The sequence below is a fragment of the Arvicola amphibius genome, chromosome 4 (genome assembly GCF_903992535.2).
Source record: "Arvicola amphibius chromosome 4, mArvAmp1.2, whole genome shotgun sequence".
NCBI classification, from domain to species: Eukaryota; Metazoa; Chordata; class Mammalia; order Rodentia; family Cricetidae; genus Arvicola; species Arvicola amphibius.
The window spans coordinates 38,177,657-38,194,180 of NC_052050.1; the positions used below are offsets into that span (position 1 = coordinate 38,177,657).

The 16,524-nt window shown below is 44.1% G+C and overlaps 1 protein-coding gene across 1 annotated transcript; it reads left to right on the forward strand.

Moving 5' to 3' along the window:
• The first annotated feature begins 895 nt into the window (after positions 1-895).
• On the forward strand, positions 896-7,049 carry LOC119813660 (schlafen family member 12-like). Its single transcript, XM_038329062.1, has 2 exons — positions 896-1,200; positions 5,489-7,049. The coding sequence occupies exons 1-2, from the start codon at positions 1,151-1,153 to the stop codon at positions 6,621-6,623; spliced, it is 1,185 nt and encodes a 394-aa protein (XP_038184990.1). The 5' UTR covers positions 896-1,150; the 3' UTR covers positions 6,624-7,049.
• Positions 7,050-16,524: the final 9,475 nt, after the last annotated feature.

Here is a 16,524-nt window from a genome sequence, read left to right on the forward strand (position 1 = left end):
TTTCTTCTTCATTGCTTCCTGCCAGCCTGAGAAACCCCCAGCATCCTGTTATTTCTTAAATTAAAGATTAAAGAAAAGATTCTTAAGTCTGTGAAGCGGTTTCCTCAGATCTGGCCTGGTGATGACAGGAGATGAAGCTCAGTCCACGTGGATGATCCCTGAATCTGGACCACTAGGGTGGAGGGACAGTGGAATTCTGGACTGCACAACTTCTAACAGGCAGTAGAGTCAGGAATGGGGTTTGGATGGCGCTCCCCAGACAAAACAATTCACAGCAGAGACCCAGTCCCCCGCGCCACCCCACCCCCATGAGCTGAACATTTCAAGGGCCCCTGTCTTTCTAAGACTGCTGTTTCTTAGGGAAAAGCAGACAAGAGAGGGTGACAGTGGACAGAGCATGAGCAATGCACGTTATGAAAATGTCCAGGATCCCGAATATTTTGCACAGTTCATATGGGCTGAAAACCAGAATCAGTTTCCGAGGGCCAGTTTTCCATTCAACAATTTTGGGAAAGTTTTACTATACCAAAGTGACAGGAGGGGTGATCATTTTAGGGTAGTCCTAGGAATCCCAAAAAACTCATCTCCCCAGAGAGCTCTAGGATCCCAGGGAAAGAAGAGGGGTGTCACCCATTTGCATTTCTGGTGGAGCAGTGTTTTGAGAGTCTTAAGCCCTGGGCTGAAGTGGCTTCAGGGGTATTAACAGGGAAACTTGCTCTTTTGAACAAAGGGACAGCCCTGATGATCTGGGAAATCCAGGTGCGGTTGGCTATGCAAAGGTCGGTTTACTCAGCTGGGAGCCTGTGTTTCGTTCTGACCAATAGAAAACCTCTTGGGCGCCTGTCAGCTGGCTTTTAGCCAGCGACTGGGCGGACGGAGGGTGGAACTACGTGCGGATAAGTACTCGCAGTTGCTAGTTTCACTTACTACACCAGTGAACCAGTGCTGAGGGAGTCAGCAAGCTCCGCAAAGATCAGGGGAGCAAAGAACGAAGGACTAGGTTAGGCTTGGAGGAGGGGACACAACCGGAGCTGTAGCTAGGACTGGCCAAGTGACATAGCCCACCCTGGAAGACCTCGCAGTGGGGAGGGTCTTCCTCAGGTGACTTGTAGATTGCCTCATCACACCAGGGGGCTGACTGGGAGAAGATATGAGTCCCAGACTTCAAACAACTCAGCCACGCAACCGCAGAACTCATGGGTAAGTGACCACTTCATTAGAGCCTACTCAAGCCCCAACCTTAAAGGGGTTATGCCCTTTCCGTCCCTCCCTTCCAGTCCCGGTACAGTCTAGTGGCTCTGGGATCATATGGGGGTCATCAGTACAATTATTTTCTATCAGGGGACCCTTGTTTGTTTCTGTTCCTACTTGGACTATTGGCTTTTGGAGTCTTCGTAGCTCATTTTGACAAAGTACAGGCTGTGGAGGACGTGGGTGAGCTGTGGGTGAGGACAAATGCCTTTGCTTAGGGCGGAGGGAGGGTTTAAGCTCAGGCTCTGCCTTGTCTGAGCCAGAACTAGTGAGACAGACAGCAGAGGGTGTGGGTGGGTTAGGCTCCTGCTGGTCTCCGGAGCCTCTGGAGCCTTACCCTATTCTCTTGGAGATCTGACCCTGTGGGATGTTGGGTAACTATGTCCAGCAGGCAGGCAGGCAGGCAAGAAGTGCATTCTAGATGAAGAAAGAAGGAAGTACACTAGAACCCAGAGAAGCTCACACTGCTCTCCTAAACCAAAGGCAGAGCACCTTAGAGGAGCCCACAGAGGGCTCCAGGTCTCACTGTTCCCCAGAGGCAGCCCCTGCTCCTGTCCCAGGGAGTTTTCCTGCCAGTCTGCAGTGCTGGCATCGGAATGCCATGCTCTTCCCTGCCGGAGACAGCTAACAAGACACCTTAAATCCCAAGTCAAAGTCTCAGGGAATTTTCTCCAGTGCACAACACAATTTGGAAGTGGATTTAGGGTTGGAGAATCTGATTTATAAACCACAGCTAAAGTTTCTGGGAGGTTGATGAATTTACATGCCTGGCTTTGGGGTTCACCTGTCATGTTTCTTTCTGAAGGATTGAGTCCCAGATACATGCTGAAAAGAAGTGAATTTTGAACCACTGAAAATTTACCATAGTCGCAGCTTTAGGAGTGAGATGGTCAGTGTCCCAGGCTAGACCACAACACCTTTAAATATAACTGTATTGTATCCCCCTTGAGGTTCAAAATTCCTGTGGATGTGAGAATTGTGCTTTGAGACTTGGGTGTGTGATGAGACTCTGTCTCCTTTCCATAGGGAGAGTGAACCATGGGTGCAGGCTTAAGACTGGGCCTGACTAGGAGACTCTGGACAGGAGGGGCTGGGAAGGAATGAGGAACTGACTGCTCAGCAGTGCCAAGAACAGGGTGGAGTCGCAACTACCGCCTGGGCAGGAACGAAACTGTTCTCTTCTCAGAAATGAAACTGTTCCCTTCTCAGAAACGAAACTGCTCCCTTCTCTGCAGTACAGGCTGCTTTAGTTCCTGTTTATGATGGTTGTTGTTTTGCTTTAGTATTTTAGAGGGGAAGGAGGCAGACAGGGTCTGGGTGTGTAGCCAGGCTGGACTGCGATTCACTGTTCATTTTCGCCATGTCTTGAGCTCACAGTGCCCACATCAGCCTCACAGGGTCAGCACCATGCTAGGCTCCTTGCAGCCTTTTGGGTGGAGATGAAGAACTTTTATAAGGTGTTAGGGAAAATGTGCTCACATCCGGTCGGCTCAGTCACACCTGTCCCCTCTTTCTGTGATTTTATTACCAGCTTGCAATTGTGACAGAGTAAGGTATCTGAATGTCATTCTCTTTGCTTCCAAAGGTAGCTGACTAGACACCCTGAACCCCAAGTTCCCTTCTAAGAGAATTTCTTCCAGAGTCAATGCTATATTTTGAGAAGGAACTACCTGGTTAATTAGACCCAGGGATCCCTTCTTTGTCTGCCAACACTGGGATGCTAGGCACATGCAGTCGCTCTCAGCTTTTTATGTGGGTGCTGGCAATCCAAACTCAGGTCCTCATTCTTGTAAAAGAAGCCCTTTATCTACAAAGTCTCCTCCTGAGTCACAGAGACCTTAATGTGACTTATGCTGAGGCAGAGGATGAGGGCCTGCCCAGCTCTCAGTAGACAGGCAGGTGCCCTATAAAGATTGGCAGAGCTAGCTACTTTCTTAACTGACCTATTTTCAGCCAAACCTCACAAGGCTTATGAAAAACAGGAAATTATGGCTAATGCTGTAAAACTCTAGGATAACTCTGAAGCCATTTCTGAGGCCTCTCAGCCTTAGTGGTCTCCCCTTTCCCCTGGGAGCCTAACAACTACACATGCATGTCCCGGAATATTGGAGACTCTCCCATCTCCCTGTGTCCTTGTGGATATTCTCCAAATAGAGCTCCGCTCCTGGGTTTAGGACAAGATAACCCACAGATGTCCACAGATGTTTTGACTCAGTCCTGGGAAAGGGGCCAAAATAACCCTCAGATGTTCCCTCTTACCTCGCCTGATCTGGCAACCGCCCTCCAGCCCTGGCCCAGACCAGTTATTGTTAATAGTCCTTTAAATAAGCCAATCCTAACAGTTGAGCTTCCCCCGCCCTTGTTTCTATGGCTTTTTACTTTAAAAATAGCTGTGACAGTCATTCGGGGTCTTTTGGCTTCTCGAATGTTGAAGGGCCCTGTAGCGACAGAAATAATTAAATTTTCTTGCTTTTACATCAACTGCAGTGTGAGAGTGATCTCTTGGGGCAACTCCTTTTTGGTAATTGGACTTCAGGGTCCAATAATGCAAAAGCAGGGTGTAAATGGGCAGAAGCACCTTCTGAGAGAGGCAAGATCCTAGAGTGTAGACAAAGTCGTTGGGAGACGTGAGGTGATGTCGACCTGTAGCAAATGAGATTGAACTTTTCTCACACCACATTACACAAGCCAAATACAAAATGAATTAAACATATCAATGTAAGATCAGAAAAGAAAGGTAAGAAATAGGAGAACTACTAAAAGAAGACACAGAAGAAAAGGTCTATGACATTTTGGCAAAGGTCATTTGGATGTTGCCTTGACTGGCTCTACTGTCAACTGGACAGAACCTAGAATTATCTGGGAAGAGTTCTTTAATTGAGGGATCGTCAATATCTGATTGGCTGTGGGCACGTGTGTAAGACTGTTGATAATTGATGTAGGAGGGCCCAGACCACTTTGGGCAGCCCCATTCCTTAGGCATAAGAAAGCCAGCCAGCCAGCTCCATCCCCATGGTTCCTGGTAGATTTCCTAGGCTGTGAAGAGAGTTCTTTGGGCAAAGGTAATGTTGTGTGGAACAGCAAGCAGGCCTCCTTCAAGTTCCTGCTCTGACATCCCTCAGTGGTGGATGGTGATGTGGAATTATTTGCAAATAAACCTGCTCTATCTCAAAGTTGCTTTTGGTCCGGATAATTGTCACAGGGACAGAAAGAAAATCAATGCAGATGTTTCCTAAAGCACAATAAAAAAAATATCAACGTAGACCTGTGATTCCATCAAACTGGAATGTTGCTCCACAGGAAAAGAAGGAACAATGAACAAACAGGCAATCCATAGAGGGAGAAAAGGTTTGTAACACACCGTCTGATAAAGGTTAATATCCAGGGAGATTATGCACTCAGCCAAAGGTAAAAAAAATAGCCTAATTGTAAAATGGACAGAATGGATACTAATCATAAATAATTTGAAAGCTGGGCTACAGAGATGGCTCTGTGGTTAGGAGCACTGGCTGTTCTTCCAGAACACCAGAATTCAATACCCAGCACCTACATTGGGCTTACAGCCACCTGTAACTCCAGTTCCAAGGGATCGGATGCTCTCTTCTGGTTTCCATGGCTAGTGCATGTACATGGCACATAAGACAAGCGTGCAGTCTGAACAACAGCAGCCATTAAAATAAGTCTAAAAAAAGTGTAATCAGGGGCTGGAGAGATGGCTCAGAGGTTAAGAGCACTGACTGCTCTTCCAGAGGTCCTGAGTTCAATTCCCAGCAACCACATGGTGGCTCACAACCATCTATAATGAAATCTGGTGCTCTCTTCTGGCATGCAAGCATACAGGGAAGGAATGTTGTATACATAATAAATAAATAAATCTTTAAAAAAAGTGTAATCAAAGCCTTTGTTACATAAAAGACAAAAACCACACAGATTCCAATGGGGGTTTGCTTAGAGGAGACTGAAGACAATAATTAGGACTAGAAAAGAGATATGTGAAAATTAAACTAGAATTGAAAATTCAAAGGACTTAACTATACTTGTAACATATCTGAAAACCCAGTAGGCATATCAGCTTGCCTAATGATGCAAAAATCTGTAAAAAGAAAACCATTTCTCCATCCACAGAGTGACCGGTCATGTGGAACATGTGTACCCAAGGATTGTGCTGTTGGTTTCACAGTACAGAATTTGCTGTCTCCTGTTATGTCTCTTTCTAAAGGCTCTGTCTGTTTTACAGAAAAGAAATTCAGGTTGAAAATGCAAACGCTGCTGGGGACATGGCCATCACCCATGATCTGGAAACAGACTATGCTAAGCTGGTTCTAAAGGTGGGAGCAATCACACTTGGGGAGAAGAATAGAAAGAAGATGAAGAACCAACCCCTCAGAAAACAAGAGAATGAAACCATCTCTCGAGCTGTGTGTGCCCTCCTGAACTCTGGAGGTGGAGTGATCAAGGCTAAAATTGAAAATGAAAATTTTAGCCTTCCCAGGGATGGATTGGGACTGGATTTGGAAGCCTCTCTTTGTAAATGTCTGCCTTTTGTGGGGAGGCATCTAGACTTCATGGTGCATGGAGACTACTTTAATATCTTCGTGAAACCATGGAGTCTGGATGTCTTTGGGCTGCCGATTGGCACCCTGAGAACCAATTTGTACATTAGAAGCTTTTCGTCTTCGGATGAAGTGAATGCCGCTGCTGCTCTCGAGTTCCTCCGAGACCTGGAGGAAGTGGGAGGGAGATCCTGTGTCAGACCAGAGCTGCCTGCAAGCAGAGCCTGCCCTGGAGTAGAAGACGAGAGCGACCTGGAGGACCTGGCTGCTGCGGTTTTTCACAAGACACAATTTCAGCACCAGGAAGACTTCCCCTTCACCAGATCTGCCTGTGTCGAAGTTACATTGCTTTCCGTGAAACAGCTGCGAAAACGCATCAAAGAGCTCATCCCTCGAACTGTATCTGCATTTGCAAACACTGACGGGGGATATTTGTTCATTGGTCTGGATGGAAACAATCAGCAGATAATTGGTTTTGAAGCAGAGAAGAGCGATCTTGTGCATCTAGAGAGTGAAATAGAGACGTGCATCAGACAGCTGCCTGTCACTCACTTCTGTGAGAAGCAGGAGAAGATACAGTACACATGCAAATTCATCCCAGTCCTCAGACCAGGAGCCGTGTGCTCGTATGTGTGTGCACTCAGAGTGGAGAGATTCTGCTGTGCTGTGTTCGCTGCAGAGCCTGAGTCCTGGCACGTGGAAGACAGCTGTGTGAAGAAGTTTACCACTGAGGAATGGGTCAAGAGCCTGATGGATGGCAGACCAGGCTCTGGCACTATTGGTGACTCCACACATCCCCATTGGTCATGTGTTAGCTGAGGCTCTCAAGGAACACCTAGAGCCTGTAACAATGATATCCTTTAGGCCTGTCACAGCTGAAGGACTTCATGGCTACAAGAAGGCCAAGCCTGCAAATCCCTGAAGCTGTGTAATTAAAGAAGATTCCCCAACAGACATCTACTGCCTGCCATGGACTTCAATGACAAAAGGAAATGCCTTCATAAGATCAGGCTTCAGCCAAACCTGCAGTCTCTCTCTCTCTCTCTTTCTCTCTCTCTCTCTCTCTTTCTCTCTCTCTCTCTCTCTTCCTTTCTTTATTCTTTCACCTTTTTTTAAACTTTTATCAATTCTTTGTGAATTGCACCCCGATTCCTCTCATATTCCTTTTCCTCCATAAACACCAGTCTGGCTTTTTAACCATCCTTGCAGAAGAATAAACTAAATAAAGATTAAAAAATAATCTCACCATGGAAGCTCCGATATGTCACAGTGTATCTCACAGTGTACCCTTTTTCTCAGACATCTTCACTTGAAAATGTTTTTGGCAGTGAGTTATGTGTCTGATTCCAAAATTCTGGTTTTGCTAACCTATCAATACTGGACCTTCCCTTGGACCCCGTTCAGATATACTATTGTTGGTGGAGATCCTGTCATGGAGATCCTGCATCTATGCTTCTACAGGACCAGTCCCTTCCCATGTTCTAGCTGCTCATGAATAGGTTAGATGCTGGGATGAGCCAATTCAAAACCCTGGGTCTTGGCCTTGGTGGTCAACCTGCCCACTCTTCTGCACCTGTGCCACCTGGATCGGCTCTCCACACTTCCCCTGTGAGTGGTAGGGCCAGCTCACCTGAGTGCCACAGCTAGTAAGGGGCAGGGCTAGCTTTTAGACTCTGCTTCCCAGGAGAGTTGTATAGGACATTTTCTAAACTAGTGATTGATGTGAGACAGCCCAAGCTCTGCATAGGCTCCTGCCTCCAGGCTCCTGCACTGTTTGAATTCTCATCCAGGCTTCCTTCAAGGCCATGACACTCTGGAAGTGTAAGCCAAATACACCGTTCCCTCTAGCAATAGGAACCCTAACTAAGACACCTGCTTAGTGTAAAGTCTGGGAGGAATTCTTACTGTAGCCCCTGTCTGTGATCTCAGGGGTGGGATGGGGAAGGTGGTATCATAGGGTGGGTGAGGCCATGGAGGTAGGGGTGTGGGACAGACTGACAGGAGCAGGTTTCTTGTTTGTTCGTTGAGACAGGGTTTCTCTGTGTGGTCCTGTTTGTCCTGGAACTCACTCTATAATCCAGGCTGGCCTCAGACTCAGATCTGCCTGCCTCTGCCACTTGAGTGCAAGGATTAAAGGTGTGAACCGCCACCACTGGCCTAAGGAAGGCATATTGTATCCCTATTGTATCTGTGAGTCTTCTTAGTGAGAACACTTCATGGGGTCAATTCCCCTATCACCCAGAATAGTTGAATCAACATTAAATGTAGAACCAGATATAGTATTAAAAATTGATGCCACCTATGTATTTCCAGTTACCATAGAAATGATCATGTGCCCTATGGTGTGATGATGGCATGAGTAGAATGGGTTCAATCATTTTCCAATTGGATTTAAGGTCACATCACCTGCCCCCACCTCCCCATCTCTGCAGGGAGCTTATGTCTAATACTGAAAGCCAAGGCAAAGGCCATGGCTGCAGAAGTCCCAGGGCCCAGTGGCAAAGCACCTATGACAGTTGTGAAACAGATGTGATGTGATTTGCCTATCACACGGCCTTGTAAATATCGATCTTCATGGATGGCCGCTCCTGTCAGTCTCATAAGGACGTGGTCCGCCCTTACAGTGGGCGGTGGGCACTGCAGAGACTCACACCTGCTCCCGTCCTGAGGATAGAGACACTGTGACAGCACAGAGGCCAGTGCTCAGGCAAACCCTGCGACACTGAGCAGGCTCAGAGCGACCTGCTACGAGGCTTTGGGTCACAGCACAAAAGAGGCGGGAAAAACAAAACTTATCCTCAAATAGGTCACAGAGGATGAGATGGAACTCGAAATCCTTTTGCCTCAACTTTACAAGCGTTGAGATTACAGTTGTGTGCCAAGAGGCTTAGCTTTGCGATAATAAAATCTAATATTTTCCAAAGAAGGAAATAACAAAGCAATCATAAAATTACGATCTAGGCTTTCATAGAGAACAAAGTCAGACACTAACAGTGTATACAAACTCTAAGAGGAACAGAAATGGGGAGGGAAATATTTAGAGATCAGTCTAGTGGGGCTAGGGAGACGGTGCAGTGGTTAAAAGTACTTTGTTTTTACTGAAATTCTAGGTCAGGTCCAAGCCTCTTGTGGGCTTCATAACTGTCTGTAATTTCGTTTACTTGGGATATGGTGTCCTCTTCTGATCTCTGCAGGCACCATGCACACAAGCAGCACACAGCCATACAAGCAAGGAAGACACTCAGACACATGAAATAAAACCGATGAATCTGAATATTCTTAAATCTAGTTCAGCCTGGTTTGACAGCACATGGGTATAGCACTAGGAGGACAAGGTAGTAGAATTAAGAGCTTGATAAGAGGCTATATAAGGTGCCCAAGTCAGACTAAGATATAGCCACACCTTGTCTTAAATAATTAAACATGGTATAGAAGTGTTTGCTGAGGGTGTAACTTGGATGACCTAGGTTTATTCCCATAAACCCATGAATCACTCCAACCCCACGAAAGCCAATCAGCGTCTATGACGTGTTTACAGCTTAGTTCTGCTGCTTCCCTCTGAGATGCTGCACTGTTTACATTGCTGGTTGCCATGAAAGCATCCTGAGGGCAGAGTCCATCACGGCAGGGATGAAGGGGTGGCTGGAGGACCTCTAGCTATGAGGGATGGAGTGTGAGGTGACAGGTCTACTGTGTGTAAACTGAGGCAGCAGAGAGGAGTGAATGCTGGTTTCCTGGTGTCTTCCCGGGTTTATTCAGCGGAGGACACCAGGCCATGGGATACAGACCCCATGTCAGGTGCATCTTCCCTCTGAGCTAAACCTCTGTAGAGAGTCTCTCACTGACAGAAGCGGAGACGAGTTTCCTAGAAACGTCTAAGTGTGATCAGGTTGACACTGGAGATTAGTCATCAGCATATCAATTTCAAGTTAAGTTCCTCTTGAACTGGAATTCCCTTCCTTTGGTTATAGTCTCAGGGACAGTGTTATAAACTGCGTGTGTCATCTTCACCCACCCTACAGTGGACGTGGTGCCACTGAGGAGGTGAGCAAGGCTAAACAAAGTCCCCAGGGTGAAACAGCACATGGACTATGTCCTTAGGAGGTGACATGGCAGGGTGCTTTCTTCCTTTTCCTTATGTCCCTGTGGCCATGGGAACACAGAATGACTGGCAGCTGAGTAGAGCGCCCCCCCTCCCCCAGTGAACCCCGCTCTGCCTCATTCTTGGTCTTAAACCAAAGGAACTGTGGGAAATGAATTTCTGTTAAGCCACTCAGTCTGTGGTATCTCCCTCCTTCGACACATGAACCCTAACACAGGATACAACACTAGGAGTATTCTTCTGACTAAACACTAACAGACACTTTGCTATGTCAATCTAGGTTCAAGGTGTATATCAGATGCAAAAAGCATGTTAACATGTGCTAGACCCAAGTTTAGTAACCTCTACAACTAAAAAACCCAGAAATTATTAAGGTTTTTAAATCAAATGTTTTTATTTGTGTGTGAAAGAATGTGTATATGTATGGCTTTCCTTCAAAATAGACTCTAGAATTCTCTTCAGCATGTTGCAAATTGTTGGGTTGTGTTAGGGTCTGTTTAAGATTTCCACACCGTGGAAAATCATGCTACAACAATTGTCTGAATTTTTTTTTGTTAAAAACACCTTTCTAGATAAAAGTAAAAAAAAAAAAAAGACAACTATTACTTTCCTTATATCATTTGAAGGAAAGATAATAACTCTAGATATAGAAACCCTCTCAGCTGCCTTGGAGTAGAAAATCTGAAGGTAAGTATGTTGCTAACCCCACTGCAAGCTCACAAGGCTTGCTGTGTCAGTACCATATTGACAACTGTTGTGCCCAAATAATGACCCTCCGAGAAACCCCCAGGAACCAGAGAAGATCAGACTGCAAAAAGCAAGGTTTCTTTTTATTGCAAGTACAAGCTAGCCTGGAATTTCTGTCTCTAATACCCTGTAGCAGCGAGGTAGACAGAGAAGTTGTGAGTTCCTCTGCGGGGGTTAGTTTTTAAAGGTAAAACTACAAGCGAGCCTTTCAGAGCTGCTTTGGCACAGGTGCAAGGTCTTTGCTCTTTCCCATCCTGCCAGGTCAGCTTGTTCTTTGTTTCCAGAGCAAGGCCCCCTGCCATCTTCATCACCAGGTGGCTGGGCGTCCTTGTGCTTTGGAATTTCCCAGGTTGGGGGGGGGGGAGGGAAGGTCACTATCTTTCTTTCTGGGAACGTGAGGCTAGTCTGGGTTTCTAATTTTTTTTTTTCTTTTTTTTTTTTGGTTTTTCGAGACAGGGTTTCTCTGTGGCTTTAGAGCCTGACCTGGAGCTAGCTCTTGTAGACCAGGCTGGTCTCGAACTCACAGAGATCCGCCTGCCTCTGCCTCCCGAGTGCTGGGATTAAAGGCGTGCGCCACCACCGCCCAGCTGGGTTTCTAATTTTAAAACATTCTCCTAGGAAATTTCTTCTCATCCCTTTGAGAATAGGGGTGAGGGTTCCACATTCCCTACTCCTTTTGATCCTAAGGGGGCTCAGTCATGAGCCTGTTTGCAATAGCTCTTCATCGACCCTAATGATATCATCATACATCTCACTTATATAAGGCCTGATTGGAGTTTACCCCTGTTGCACCATAAGTTGTATAGTTCCCAATTTTTGTTCCATATATTTGAGTATTCTATTAATAATATAGGGTCCAAAGGTAAGTATCAGGAGGAAGAGTTACAGAGGTCCTATCAGGGACGAGATGAACCAAGAGGATTTGGAATACCAGGCCTCAAAACAACTTTGGTTGGCTTCATGTTCTCTTTTTCTTTTTGCTAGTCCTTCATGGACTTTTGCCATGGAATCTTTTACAATTCCTGAGTGGTCTGTATAGAAGCAGCATTCTTCTCCCAAAGCTGCACATAGCCCCTTTTCTTCTAGGAATAGTAAATCTAGGCCCCTTCTGTTCTGTAGCACCACCTCTGCTGTGAAGACAGAGATTCTTGCAGGTGGGAGATGGAGGTTTCTATTCTCTGAATGTCCTCATCTATTGATATGCAGAGATCTGCATAATAATGCTGTTGGGTGACTAGGGAGGCTGCCCCTGTTCCCAATCCTGCTAAGCTGGTTCCCATCAGGATGGCAAGGATGGTAAGAGCCATGACTGGCTCTCTCTTTTGTCTAAGAGCATATTGGGTAGCCCCACTAAGGCTTAACAACTCCTCAGCGACATGGTAGGTTACCATGGGAACTAGAGGTACAAGGACACAAACCCCCTGGTTGGATTCAGCACAGTCACATGGGTACAGGGTGTTAGGCCAGATGAACATGCCCACCACATATTATTCACTGGGGCCAAATATCCTGATTGGTTTGTGAGTGGCATAGTGTGATTGCAGAGGGGTAAATAGCAGTCAGGTTAATTTAAGAGATAAGAATGAGCTAGAAATATGCATAAGTTAATAGGCTAATCAGTGATTTAAATAATACAGTTTCTGAGTGGTTATTTTGAGTCTGGGCAGCCAGGAAAGAACAAGCAGCCTCCAACTACAAATTGGGGCTCCAACATGTGCTAGCTAAATCCACATAAAACCTGAGAGGCCTTGAAAAGAAATTATAGACACTAAAAAACAAAGTTTAGCCACATTTTCCTTTCAGATGGGCTCTGCTCACTGGCAGCATGCTGTACCTCCTTTAAGAGAGGTCTTCCTGGGGCTGGAGAGATGGCTTAGTGGTTAAGAGCATTGCTTACTCTTCCAAAGGTCCTGAGTTCAATTCCCAGCAACCACATGGTGGCTCACAACCATCTGTAATGAGGTCTGGTGCCCTCTTCTGGCCTTCAGGCATACACACAGTTTATTGTATACATAATAAATAGAAATAAATATTTAAAAAAAGAGAGAGGTCTTCCTGACTCAGTGGTAGTAGAAACAAAACAAAACAAAAAAACCCATGAGGTTTCAAAACAGCAGATTCCTGGGCTGTGCTCTTTAATACTTAAGTACTCTGGCTCTTTCAGGAAGCCGAGTATTTTAAATGGGATTTGTGAGCAGTGTGTTACAAACTGCTTAATGGCTCAATATAGACATACTGCAATACTTAGAACTGGAGCAGTGTAAGCGGCTTGCAGAGGCAGTGTTCATGCTTCAGGCGTGTTGGACTTGGTGGAGCAAGCAGGCAGGGTCATGTTGGCCCTAGCCATGGCCATATAGAAAAAGAAAAGAATTGTTCCTGCACAGAAAAGGATTTCAGATACACAATAGCACAGATTCAGACATACAAGACCTCTAAATGTGACACAATGTTTAAAAAAATGTACATAGGCTTGGAAGGGAAAAGTAAAAGGGTATAGAGTTATAAAAGAAAGTAGAGGGGGCTGGAGAGATGGCTCAGTGGTTAAGAACATTGCCTACTATTCCAAAGGTCCTGAGTTCAATTCCCAGCAACCACATGGTGGTTCACAACCATCTGTAATGAGGTCTGGTGCCCACTTCTGGCCTGCAGGCATATACACAGACAGAATATTGTATACATAATAAAAAATAAATATAAAAAAAGAGTTCTGGAGAGTAGTCCTCGTTTCTGTCCCGATGAGGTGCTTTCTGTGCTGTTCAATAAAGACAGAGCAAAGCCTTTAAAAAAAAAAAAAAAAAAAAAAAAAAAAAAAAAAAAAAAAAAGAAAGTAGATGGCTTATAAAAACATGAAACAAAGTCTTTAAAGAGACAGAGTACAGTAATAGATTTAAGGAGTAAAGATAATTAAATATTAAAAAGTAATAGAGGCCGGGCGGCGGTGGCGCACGCCTTTAATCCCAGCACTCGGGAGGCAGAGGCAGGCAGATCTCTGTGAGTTCAAGACCAGCCTGGTCTACAGGAGCTAGTTCCAGGACAGGCTCCAAAGCTACAGAGAAACCCTGTCTCGAAAAACCAAAAAAAAAAATAAAAAAATAAAATAAAAAAATAAAAATAAAAAAATAAAAAGTAATAGAGTAAAAACAAATAAGCCACATAAAGATGGAATATACACAGAGAGTCTGGATTATGTACATTATTGTGTTTTCTTTGAATTTTTGACTCTAAAGGAGCTAAGTACATAGAGACATTGTATGGGCTGCTAAGCTAAACCAGCTCATATATTTTTTTAAATATTTATTTATTTATACGATATTCCATCTGTGTGGATGCCTGCAGATCAGAAGAGGGCACCAGACCTCATTACAGATGTTTGTGAGCCACCATGTGGTTGCTAGGAATTGAACTCAGGACCTTTGGAAGAGCAGGCAATGCTCTTAACCGCTGAGCCATCTCTCCAGCCCCCCAGCTCGTATATTTTAAAGGTATCTTGATTCCAAAATTTGGGCCTAAGAATTTGTTGCTTTGGAAAAAAGGTTCTGCTTTGGTTTCCACAGAAGATGAGAACCTGTGGATTAATTCCAGACTAATGTGGTTTGATGACTAAGACCCCTAAAAGGTCACTGTAAACACTCCTAGAAATACTTCATCCAACAAAAAAGAGGAAGCAGTTTGAAGAGAACTACACCCAAATTCCCAAATATTGTTTATAAATGTTTGTTTACATTTAAAGGTGGATATGATATAGAGATGGATACTTTGCATTGGTATGGATCTTGGTCTATTGATACAAATTTTAGGTCAATTTTGTTATTTGTATGTTTTTGCTCTTGACTAAGGTATTGTGCTTGTGCAGCTCATTTAAAAATGTCATTTATAATTAAGAAATACAGGTTAATAGATAGTCATCAATAATAGTCAAGCTTGTAGGCATGGTAGTTAAGTTTTCTATATATACAGAGATGTATTTCAGATGAATAGATAGTCTTCAGATCTTTCAAAGACTACAGAATATAACATTTAAAATTTTTTAAAAACTTAGAACTTTTCATGACAATAAGACACATCTGCTCCTGGCAGCACCAATCTACTTTGAGAGGAAGATGGGCATCGAAGAGGCTCCTTATGGAGTTTGCTAGTCATTTGGGCAAGAAACTGCTCTTTCATAAATTGCTTGATGCTATGTTATATGAACTGGCCATGCAGGAACCACAGAAAAATGACTGCCAAAGTTGCTTAAAGACAATTCCTGCTTCATGAATGAATCTGCTAGACATTCTATAGGACACAGAAAAATGTGACTGACAAATTGCCAATATAGGCAGAACTGTCTTTGAAATGTCCTGCTTCATGGAAAAGTCTGCTGGATACTATGGGCCTGTAGGCTGAAGATGGATGCCCCAGTGTTACAGAAGAACTGTGGGTGACTGTCCAGACAGAGAGATGTCTCTGTCAATTCTAGAGTTTTGGAAGTTGCTTACAATGTACTTTCTGGTTACTTAGGTAATATTACATCCTTCTTGGGTCTTTGATGTATTTAAAGACTAGATAGTTATAGTCATAGTTTCCATAGTTATGATAAAGGATAAAGTAGATATAAATATTGTAACTGTAATTTTTGCTTTATACCTGTTTTGTTATATCTATTTTTACTATGTTAAAGTCAAAACTTTCTTTTTATTTAAACAGAAAAGGGGAGATGATGTGGGAAATCCTTCTGTATATATGTTGCTTTTATTGGTTAATAAATAACGAAACTGCTTTGAGCCTATAGCAGCACAGATCAAAGCTAGGTGGGGAAAACTAAATTGAATGCTGGGAGAAAGAATGCAGAGTCAATGAGATGCCATGGAGCCAGCAGAGGAGAAAAAAATGCAAGCTGCCATCTGGAACCTTGCTGATAGGCCACAAACCTCATGGTAAAATATAAAATAATAGAAATGGGTTAATTTAAGAGATAAAAGTGAGCTATAAATATGCATAAGCTGATAGGCCAAGCAGTGATTTAAATAGTATTGTTTCTGTGAGGTTATTTTGAGTCTGGGCAGCCAGGAATGAATAAGCAGCCTCTAACTACACTGGTCTACAATGGTGAATTCCAGGACACTCAGGACTACAGAGGAAAAAAAACTTATCATAGAAAAGAAAAAATAAGGAAAGATAGGATGGAAGAAAGGAAGGAAGAAAGGAACAAAAGAAGGAGGAAGGGACAGAAAAAGGGAAAAAGGGAGACAAGGAAGGAAAGACAACAACAAACCCAACACACAGTAAAGCTAGTTCTTTTTAAATAAAATTTTCAATGTTTTATTTATTTTTATTTTACACTCATTGGTGTTTGACTTGCATGTATGTCTCTTGAGGGTGTTAGGTCCCCTGGAAATTGAGTTACAGACAGCTATGTGCTGTGGAAGCTGGGAATTGAACCCAGGTCCTCGGGAAGAGTAGTCAGTCCTTCTGACTGCTGAGCCATCTCTCCAGCCCACAAAACCAGTTTTTAAAGTTTAACCACAGATGTGAAGACCATTGACAAGGCTGTACAGGTACGGAAGATGCAGTCCTGAGAAGACTCAGGAAGTTCTCTCCCAGAATTAGTGAACAAAAGCTGAGATTCTGCACTGCAAGCTGCTTCAAGCTTGAATCCCAACACTCAGAAACATGAGGCAGGAGAATTGCTGTGAACTGGAAGCCTGCTAGTGCAGGCTTATATTTCCTTATTTTTTAAACAGAGGAGGTAAAGCGGGGCACAGAAAGACAGAAAGTCTAACAGACAGACAGACCCAGAGAATAAAGACCATTGTCATCAGTTATCAGGATAGTGTGCATATAGAAATCTTCTAATGCAGTGATTCTCAACCTTCCTAACATTATGATGAC

What these genes read in the sequence shown, in the direction of transcription:
- LOC119813660 (XM_038329062.1), top strand. Translation starts at nt 1,151, where the DNA reads ATGAGTCCCAGACTTCAAACAACTCAGCCACGCAACCGCAGAACTCAT. An exon ending in CGCAACCGCAGAACTCATGG is followed by an intron (nt 1,201 to 5,488) that starts GTAAGTGACCAC and finishes TCTGTTTTACAG; the next exon opens with AAAAGAAATTCAGGTTGAAA.